We start from the raw sequence: 8,988 nt of genomic DNA on the forward strand, positions 1-8,988 counted from the left end.
TCAGCCATCCCTACACTCGTGCAAGTCTGGAGAATCATGACTGTTAATGAAGAGGGAGGGATTATCATTAATTAGCCAAAGTCGGTAGAGTACAAAAAGACCAAAGGGCAGCACCTCAGCAGTGTGACTAGCTGTTGAACAATGGCAGGAAGTTGGTGTGCTGTTCAGTCTCTGGCACTTTGTGTTTGGTTCTGTGCGTTCAGTCATGCTGTTCCGAAGTGGAGTGATCTGCCCCAGAATCCTCAAGCTCTGATGTTCCAGCAAACTGACCAGCGGTTTCAAAAGCCAGTTCAACAGCAATCTAGTCAATGGTTTTCTCAGCAGGTTCAAAAGCCAGTTCAGCAGCAAGCTAGTCAATGGTTTCCTCCGCAGGTTCAAAAGCTGGTTCAAAAGCCAGTTCAACAGCAAGCTAGTCAATGGTTTCCTCCGCAGGTTCAAAAGCCATTTCAACACCAAGCTAGTCAACAGTTTCCTCAGCAGGTTCAACAGCAAGCTAGTCAATGGTTTCCTCCGCAGGTTCAAAAGCCAGTTCAACAGCAAGCTAGTCAACAGTTTCCTCAGCAGGTTCAACAGCAAGCTAGTCAATGGTTTCCTCCGCAGGTTCAAAAGCCAGTTCAACAGCAAGCTAGTCAACAGTTTCCTCAGCAGGTTCAACAGCAAGCTAGTCAACAGTTTCCTCAGCAGGTTCAACAGCAAGCTAGTCAACAGTTTCCTCAGTCAGTTCAACAGCAAGCTAGTCAACAGTTTCCTCAGCAGTTTCAGCCTAAGCAGCCAGTGGCACAGGCAGAGGCCCTTGACAAATGTACTGTAGCTGATTATGAGCAGATTCAATGTGGACCACCTGGTATCAGTGGTGCTGAGTGTGTTGCTATCAACTGCTGCTTTAATGGACAGCAGTGTTACTATGGGAAGGCAGGTAAGAGTGTAGAGTCAATGTAGAGGCATTCATGTTAAACTGATCCTCAGCAATAAGCTGCTCTTGTAACTCGTTCCAGTGACTGTCCAGTGTATAAGAGATGGTCAGTTTGTGGTAGTGGTGGCTAGAGATGTTACGCTGCCTCGATTGAGCCTGGATTCAGTCCGTCTCCTGGGTGGAAGTGATCCAGCTTGCAGTCCTGTGGGATCCACACCTTTCTTTGCTATATACCAGTTCCCTGTCACTGCATGTGGCACAAGCATGATGGTGAGTAGCTGCTTGTGGTTTTGGTCTGCATGGCTTAGAATGGATTGGATGCTAACAGTGTTACTATTTGCAGGAGGACAGTGGATATGTGGTGTATGAAAACAGAATGACCTCCTCATATGAAGTGGGTATCGGACCACTTGGTTCCATTACAAGGGACAGCCATTTTGAGTAAGTGATGTATGCTTTATCATAAACGTGAATCATTGACAAATGCTACAAGCTCACTGTTTGTCGTCGTCCAGGCTTCTCTTCCAGTGTAGGTACTCTGGTACCTCTGTGGAAGCTCTGGTTGTGGAGGTCAACACCGTTCCTCCACCTCCACCAGTAGCTGCTCCTGGACCCCTCAGGGTGGAGCTTAGACTGGCAAATGGTCAATGTGTCACCAAAGGCTGTGCAGAAGGTAAGTGTTGGTCCCAAGTATGCCTAAAGCCTTTCTAAAACTCCAGTTTCCAGTTAAACACTGCATTCTTCCTCAGGGGACGAGGCGTACACGTCCTACTACAGTGATGCTGATTATCCAGTTACAAAAGTCCTGCGGGAGCCTGTGTATGTTGAGGTGCACATTTTGGAGAGGACCGACCCCAACATTGTCCTGATGCTGGGACATTGCTGGGCGACATCAACCCCCAGTCCACTCAGTCTACCCCAATGGGATCTTCTGGTTGATGGGTGAGTAAGGCCAGTCTTTATCCATCTAGTGTGCTGTAAGGCATTTCTGACTGCCTCTTTGCCTTTCAGATGCCCTTACCAGGATGATCGTTACCTGACCACATTGGTTCCAGTGGCTGGATCATCTGGTCTTCAGTTCCCGACCCACTACAAGCGCTTTGTTGTGAAGATGTTCACATTTGTAGATCCAGCATCACTGGCTCCTCTGCAGGAAACCGTATGCTCTGCAGCCTTACCTCAAGCCTTAATATTAGTGCTTTTTACAGTGAATTCTATGGCTTAACCCTTTCCCCCTCTGTTAGATCTTCATCCACTGTAGTACAGCGGTGTGCCATCCCTCCTCTGGCTCCTGTGAGCAAAGTTGCACTAGGAAAAGTGAGTGCTTGCTGTAAGTTGACTTCAGGAACTGAGAATTTATTTAAATGCCCCTCATGCTTCTACCACTTTTTACAGGAAGAGACACGCACGTCAAGACCATCTCTAGTGGGCAAACTGTGGTGTCTAGTGGACAAGTTAACCTGGTCAAGTGAATTTAAGTGTTTTAATAAACTTCATGAAACTCAACATGTTTCTCTTTGGTATTCATTTCTGTCTGAGTTGGATGTTTCATGACTGTTGTCAGTTTGACTTCTGCACTACAAAACCTTTTTCTTTTGTGCATTGAGATTCTTGACTTGAACTAAACAAGCCAAGTTTCTGCCTAAGCCATTTAACTTTACTATTTGCCAAGTTCTAGTCGTTAACTTGGGCCCGGGTGGAAATGAAGGATTTAGCTTCTGTCTGGTTGAGGCTTTACATACGACTTTATGGCTGGACTAGCATAACTGCATATCTTGATGCCCAAACCCCTCTGAGGTCACTTGTTGGGTTTTTGGAATTTTTATTTTTTTTTGGTCACGCAAGTATAAAATCATATCTTGGGATAAAGGATGAGTGCAGGTTGATACTGATTTTTTTTTTTTTTTTTTTATTCAGGCTAGTCCAGTAATGTAGACTACTTTCATTTAAGCTTTAATCACTTAACTGTTGTATCCCAACTAGGTAGCTGTCCAAGACCTTGTTTACACCTGGTACTAAGAAGCATTTTTGTAAATCGGGTCACAGGTGGACTGTGGTAAATGAAGGTGTAAAAAGGGGCTGTTTTTTAGCTTGTTTACTTTTGGCCACTTCCAGAGGTAGTCCAACACATTCAACCAGATTTCTTTCATAGAGTAGATGCTCATGCGGTTGAATGTGTTCGAACAGCCACAAAACGGTGTACTCTACCGCTGACCTAGTACGTAAACATTTAAGAAGTGCGCTAGCAGGTGTGATTTAAAGGGATACATCAGTAGAAAAGCTGTAGTATTTTCAAATTACTGTGCTTCCCTCCCTCATATCCCCCTGAGACGAGAGATTTATGTATTTTTTGTCTGGAAAAAATCCTCTGATGCAAAAAACGTAATTTTGTCATCGGAGGACTTTTTGGCCAGAGGCTAGAAACTACAGCCAGTGCTAGGAGCTAGTTCCACATGTTTTAAACCCACCCATAGGGGGTGGGATCTCACTCACAGAATGTACAAATAGTGTCAGCCATCTTTGGAAGCTAAGCTACCAGGCTCTTGTTCTGTGGAGAAAGCTGAGTAGTAGGGGTTAACATCCTCTTTTTTCCGGCCGTCGAGATCGTCCAAAATGTCCGGGATTTGGCTTTTGCTTTCTACAGTCGCCATTCATTGTTTACATGCACCCCTTTTGTTTCAATCTAACTGAATTCATTCCGATTGGTGAATCTGAATGTAGTGTTTACATGAACGCTAAACAAGTGATCGGTTGATGTGCGTTTTAGCATTGCTAAGAAAAATCCCGCTCCTCCGTGAGAGAGCCTACGAGACCGGTGTCGCTCATCAGTAATCACGCCACCGGCCTCGCGCCGTTCTCCCGCGCCCCTCAGCCTCGTCCTGCTCGCCACAGTAAACATAATGAATGGCGACGGTATGTAATGGCTGACAAAAGCCGAATCCCGGACATTTTGGGCGATCTCGAAATCCCGGACAGACTCGTCACGGAGACTCACGATAAAACGGCGTCTTTTAAGTTTCGAGTCAACTAGTAGCCTAGCCTAGTTGTTTAACTGCGCTCTCTTACCGGTAGGCGTGGCTTGAGAGTGGCCTCGTAGGGCAGTGAAGCAAGTGCATTCTGGGAGTTGTTGTCTTTCATCCACATGAGCCAAAAATACATTTTCTGGCTTTTCTCAGTCTAGAAGGCTCCAAATTCAAAAATAATTTCACATTTCTACTACATAAATGACCTATTTTAAATACACATTCATCGTTCCAGAGGTGAAGTATCCCTTTAAACTTTCTTAAAATATACAGGCCTGTTGCCATAAGAAAACTATGATGTGTTTCAAAGAAAAAATAAACAATCCAGAATAGCTAAAACATCTAATATAAAAAAGGCTGAATTCAGAATGGCAGAAATAGTACTAGCATACTATTCTGAATTCAGCTCAATGTGGTTTTACGTATGTTCAAAAGTGAAAAATTGACTTTTAAGAAACAATAGAATCACCTGGTTGCATAAACTCCCACTCGTGTAGTGGTGGGCAGATCGAGGCTTTGTGAAACAATGAAACAGTTGAAGCAAATGTGCCATATTGTGTCGAGGCTTCGAAACAATCCGACACCCGTCTCAACGGTGACACCTAGTGGTCACTTGCAGGTGTTGATCTGAAACAACCTTGACAACCAGCCATTAATTTTTTTTTCCCATTTTTTTATTATTGTATTTTTCTAATATGTGAAGCTTGTAACCTGTAGGCTCCTCACTGTGCATAATGTTATTTTGGTCATGAAAAATGAATATTAATCAAATAAATCAAGCCACAATGTCTCACTTTTTTATAGATTTGTATTCAAAAATATTGATTTCTCTGCTGTGGAAGGACTTAGCCTACTTCTTTTTTTTTACAGATAATTTCTCCAGCCTTTGAAAAAATCCTCTCACAAGGGACACTTGTTGCTGGCATGCAAAGATATTTTTTAGCAAGGACATACAAATAATTATATTTCAAACAATGCATACCTTGCTTAGATGGCCCAGCAGTGTCAGTAGCAGGCCTAGGTACAGGGGGAATGATACCATCCTCTGCACCCTGCAAAATGGCAGGATGAGTGCTCCTCAAATGGCGCATCATGGATGATGTATTGTTGCAGTAGGCTAGCTGCCGATCACAATACATACATATCACTTTATTTGGGGTTTCCAAATGGAAATGCTCCCACCCACACCACAGATGTATGGCATCTCTTCTGTGGAGCCTCCATTTTTATTTATCTATCTATGTATCTATCTATTAATCTGTCTATATATATTTCTATCTATGCATCTATTAATGTGTCACTATATGTGTAGCCTATAGGCTAGTACTCTGTCTGTCTCTAGTCTATCAGTCAATGTGTAAATTTAAATGTAAGCCTAAATATAACTAAACAAATCGCACTATAAATGTCACTATATCACCAAAAATCTGCTATCTCAAAATCAAACTCCTCTCACAAAAACCCACGAGGTCAAGATGCGTTGACTTAACTTTTACAGATGTGCGATTGTGTGGTCTGTTCCCGACCCTGTCAATCAAACGCTGATTCGGCGGACAATGTCACCTGTCGAAACACTTGTGAAACACTCCGAAGCTTCATTTAGCCGTAGTCACGTGACATGGGTGTTTTGAATCACGCTTCGGATCAGTGTTTCGAAACATCTGCGCTTCGGGATCTCGAAAAGCTTCTGAACGTCAGTTTCGCGTCAGCCATCCCTACACTCGTGCAAGTCTGGAGAATCATGACTGTTAATGAAGAGGGAGGGATTATCATTAATTAGCCAAAGTCTGTAGAGTACAAAAAGACCAAAGGGCAGCACCTCAGCAGTGTGACTAGCTGTTGAACAATGGCAGGAAGTTGGTGTGCTGTTCAGTCTCTGGCACTTTGTGTTTGGTTCTGTGCGTTAGGTCATGCTGTTCCGAAGTGGAGTGATCTGCCCCAGAATCCTCAAGCTCTGATGTTCCAGCAAACTGACCAGCGGTTTCAAATGCCAGTTCAACAGCAATCTAGTCAATGGTTTCCTCAGCAGGTTCAAAAGCTGGTTCAAAAGCCAGTTCAGCAGCAAGCTAGTCAATGGTTTCCTCAGCAGGTTCAAAAGCTGGTTCAAAAGCCAGTTCAACAGCAAGCTAGTCAATGGTTTCCTCCGCATGTTCAAAAGCCAGTTCAACAGCAAGCTAGTCAATGGTTTCCGCAGGTTCAAAAGCCGGTTCAAAAGCCATTTCAACACCAAGCTAGTCAACAGTTTCCTCAGCAGGTTCAACAGCAAGCTAGTCAATGGTTTCCTCCGCAGGTTCAAAAGCCAGTTCAACAGCAAGCTAGTCAACAGTTTCCTCAGCAGGTTCAACAGCAAGCTAGTCAATGGTTTCCTCCGCAGGTTCAAAAGCCAGTTCAACAGCAAGCTAGTCAACAGTTTCCTGAGTCAGTTCAACAGCAAGCTAGTCAACAGTTTCCTCAGCAGGTTCAACAGCAAGCTAGTCAATGGTTTCCTCCGCAGGTTCAAAAGCCAGTTCAACAGCAAGCTAGTCAACAGTTTCCTGAGTCAGTTCAACAGCAAGCTAGTCAACAGTTTCCTCAGCAGGTTCAACAGCAAGCTAGTCAACAGTTTCCTCAGCAGGTTCAACAGCAAGCTAGTCAACAGTTTCTTCAGTCAGTTCAACAGCAAGCTAGTCAACAGTTTCTTCAGTCAGTTCAACAGCAAGCTAGTCAACAGTTTCCTCAGCAGTTTCAGCCTAAGCAGCCAGTGGCACAGGCAGAGGCCCTTGACAAATGTACTGTAGCTGATTATGAGCAGATTCAATGTGGACCACCTGGTATCAGTGGTGCTGAGTGTGTTGCTATCAACTGCTGCTTTAATGGACAGCAGTGTTACTATGGGAAGGCAGGTAAGAGTGTAGAGTCAATGTAGAGGCATTCATGTTAAACTGATCCTCAGCAATAAGCTGCTCTTGTAACTCGTTCCAGTGACTGTCCAGTGTATAAGAGATGGTCAGTTTGTGGTAGTGGTGGCTAGAGATGTTACGCTGCCTCGATTGAGCCTGGATTCAGTCCGTCTCCTGGGTGGAAGTGATCCAGCTTGCAGTCCTGTGGGATCCACACCTTTCTTTGCTATATACCAGTTCCCTGTCACTGCATGTGGCACAAGCATGATGGTGAGTAGCTGCTTGTGGTTTTGGTCTGCATGGCTTAGAATGGATTGGATGCTAACAGTGTTACTATTTGCAGGAGGACAGTGGATATGTGGTGTATGAAAACAGAATGACCTCCTCATATGAAGTGGGTATCGGACCACTTGGTTCCATTACAAGGGACAGCCATTTTGAGTAAGTGATGTATGCTTTATCATAAACGTGAATCATTGACAAATGCTACAAGCTCACTGTTTGTCGTCGTCCAGGCTTCTCTTCCAGTGTAGGTACTCTGGTACCTCTGTGGAAGCTCTGGTTGTGGAGGTCAACACCGTTCCTCCACCTCCACCAGTAGCTGCTCCTGGACCCCTCAGGGTGGAGCTTAGACTGGCAAATGGTCAATGTGTCACCAAAGGCTGTGCAGAAGGTAAGTGTTGGTCCCAAGTATGCCTAAAGCCTTTCTAAAACTCCAGTTTCTAGTTAAACACTGCATTCTTCCTCAGGGGACGAGGCGTACACGTCCTACTACAGTGATGCTGATTATCCAGTTACAAAAGTCCTGCGGTAGCCTGTGTATGTTGAGGTGCACATTTTGGAGAGGACCGACCCCAACATTGTCCTGATGCTGGGACATTGCTGGGCGACATCAACCCCCAGTCCACTCAGTCTACCCCAATGGGATCTTCTGGTTGATGGGTGAGTAAGGCCAGTCTTTATCCATCTAGTGTGCTGTAAGGCATTTCTGACTGCCTCTTTGCCTTTCAGATGCCCTTACCAGGATGATCGTTACCTGACCACATTGGTTCCAGTGGCTGGATCATCTGGTCTTCAGTTCCCGACCCACTACAAGCGCTTTGTTGTGAAGATGTTCACATTTGTAGATCCAGCATCACTGGCTCCTCTGCAGGAAACCGTATGCTCTGCAGCCTTACCTCAAGCCTTAATATTAGTGCTTTTTACAGTGAATTCTATGGCTTAACCCTTTCCCCCTCTGTTAGATCTTCATCCACTGTAGTACAGCGGTGTGCCATCCCTCCTCTGGCTCCTGTGAGCAAAGTTGCACTAGGAAAAGTGAGTGCTTGCTGTAAGTTGACTTCAGGAACTGAGAATTTATTTAAATGCCCCTCATGCTTCTACCACTTTTTACAGGAAGAGACACGCACGTCAAGACCATCTCTAGTGGGCAAACTGTGGTGTCTAGTGGACAAGTTAACCTGGTCAAGTGAATTTAAGTGTTTTAATAAACTTCATGAAACTCAACATGTTTCTCTTTGGTATTCATTTCTGTCTGAGTTGGATGTTTCATGACTGTTGTCAGTTTGACTTCTGCACTACAAAACCTTTTTCTTTTGTGCATTGAGATTCTTGACTTGAACTAAACAAGCCAAGTTTCTGCCTAAGCCATTTAACTTTACTATATGCCAAGTTCTAGTCGTTAACTTGGGCCCGGGTTCATCTTTCACATATCAAATGAAGGATTTAGCTTCTGTCTGGTTGAGGCTTTACATACGACTTTATGGCTGGACTAGCATAACTGCATATCTTGATGCCTCAAACCCCTCTGAGGTCACTCGTTGGGTTTTTGGAATTTATTTTTTTTAGTCACGCAAGTATAAAATCATATCTTGGGATAAAGGATGAGTGCAACTGTTGTATCCCAACTAGGTAGCTGTCCAAGACCTTGTTTACACCTGGTACTAAGAAGCATTTTTGTAAATCAGGTCACAGGTGGACTGTGGTAAATGAAGGTGTAAAAAGGGGCTATTTTTTCTTTTTTAGCTTGTTTACTTTTGGCCACTTCCAGAGGTAGTCCAACACATTCAACCAGATTTCTTTCATAGAGTAGATGCTCATGTGGTTGAATGTGTTCGAACAGCCACAAAACGGTGTACTCTACCGCTGACCTAGTACGTAAACATTTAAGAAG

The 8,988-nt window shown here is 44.2% G+C and overlaps 2 protein-coding genes across 2 annotated transcripts; both read left to right on the plus strand.

The window, feature by feature from the left end:
* The first annotated feature begins 97 nt into the window (after positions 1 to 97).
* On the plus strand, positions 98 to 2,419 carry LOC311304931 (zona pellucida sperm-binding protein 4-like). The gene is made up of 8 exons (XM_084432289.1): positions 98 to 916; positions 996 to 1,183; positions 1,257 to 1,354; positions 1,429 to 1,586; positions 1,663 to 1,855; positions 1,925 to 2,072; positions 2,158 to 2,230; positions 2,309 to 2,419. The coding sequence occupies exons 1-8, from the start codon at positions 142 to 144 to the stop codon at positions 2,383 to 2,385; spliced, it is 1,710 nt and encodes a 569-aa protein (XP_084288415.1). The 5' UTR covers positions 98 to 141; the 3' UTR covers positions 2,386 to 2,419.
* A 3,342-nt stretch (positions 2,420 to 5,761) lies between these two features.
* LOC311304933 (uncharacterized protein) lies at positions 5,762 to 8,321 on the plus strand. Its single transcript, XM_084432291.1, has 8 exons — positions 5,762 to 6,818; positions 6,898 to 7,085; positions 7,159 to 7,256; positions 7,331 to 7,488; positions 7,565 to 7,757; positions 7,827 to 7,974; positions 8,060 to 8,132; positions 8,211 to 8,321. Exons 1-5 carry the CDS (start codon positions 5,783 to 5,785, stop codon positions 7,627 to 7,629), a joined length of 1,545 nt encoding a protein of 514 aa, XP_084288417.1. The 5' UTR covers positions 5,762 to 5,782; the 3' UTR covers positions 7,630 to 7,757; positions 7,827 to 7,974; positions 8,060 to 8,132; positions 8,211 to 8,321.
* The last annotated feature ends 667 nt before the right edge of the window (positions 8,322 to 8,988 follow it).

Source organism: Rutilus rutilus, assembly GCF_951802725.1.
Source record: "Rutilus rutilus genome assembly, chromosome: 15".
Classification (NCBI taxonomy): Eukaryota; Metazoa; Chordata; class Actinopteri; order Cypriniformes; family Leuciscidae; genus Rutilus; species Rutilus rutilus.

What these genes read in the sequence shown, in the direction of transcription:
- LOC311304931 (XM_084432289.1), top strand. Translation starts at nt 142, where the DNA reads ATGGCAGGAAGTTGGTGTGCTGTTCAGTCTCTGGCACTTTGTGTTTGG. An exon ending in CATGTGGCACAAGCATGATG is followed by an intron (nt 1,184 to 1,256) that starts GTGAGTAGCTGC and finishes TACTATTTGCAG; the next exon opens with GAGGACAGTGGATATGTGGT. An exon ending in TGGGATCTTCTGGTTGATGG is followed by an intron (nt 1,856 to 1,924) that starts GTGAGTAAGGCC and finishes TTTGCCTTTCAG; the next exon opens with ATGCCCTTACCAGGATGATC.
- LOC311304933 (XM_084432291.1), top strand. Translation starts at nt 5,783, where the DNA reads ATGGCAGGAAGTTGGTGTGCTGTTCAGTCTCTGGCACTTTGTGTTTGG. An exon ending in GTGTTACTATGGGAAGGCAG is followed by an intron (nt 6,819 to 6,897) that starts GTAAGAGTGTAG and finishes AACTCGTTCCAG; the next exon opens with TGACTGTCCAGTGTATAAGA. An exon ending in CACCAAAGGCTGTGCAGAAG is followed by an intron (nt 7,489 to 7,564) that starts GTAAGTGTTGGT and finishes ATTCTTCCTCAG; the next exon opens with GGGACGAGGCGTACACGTCC.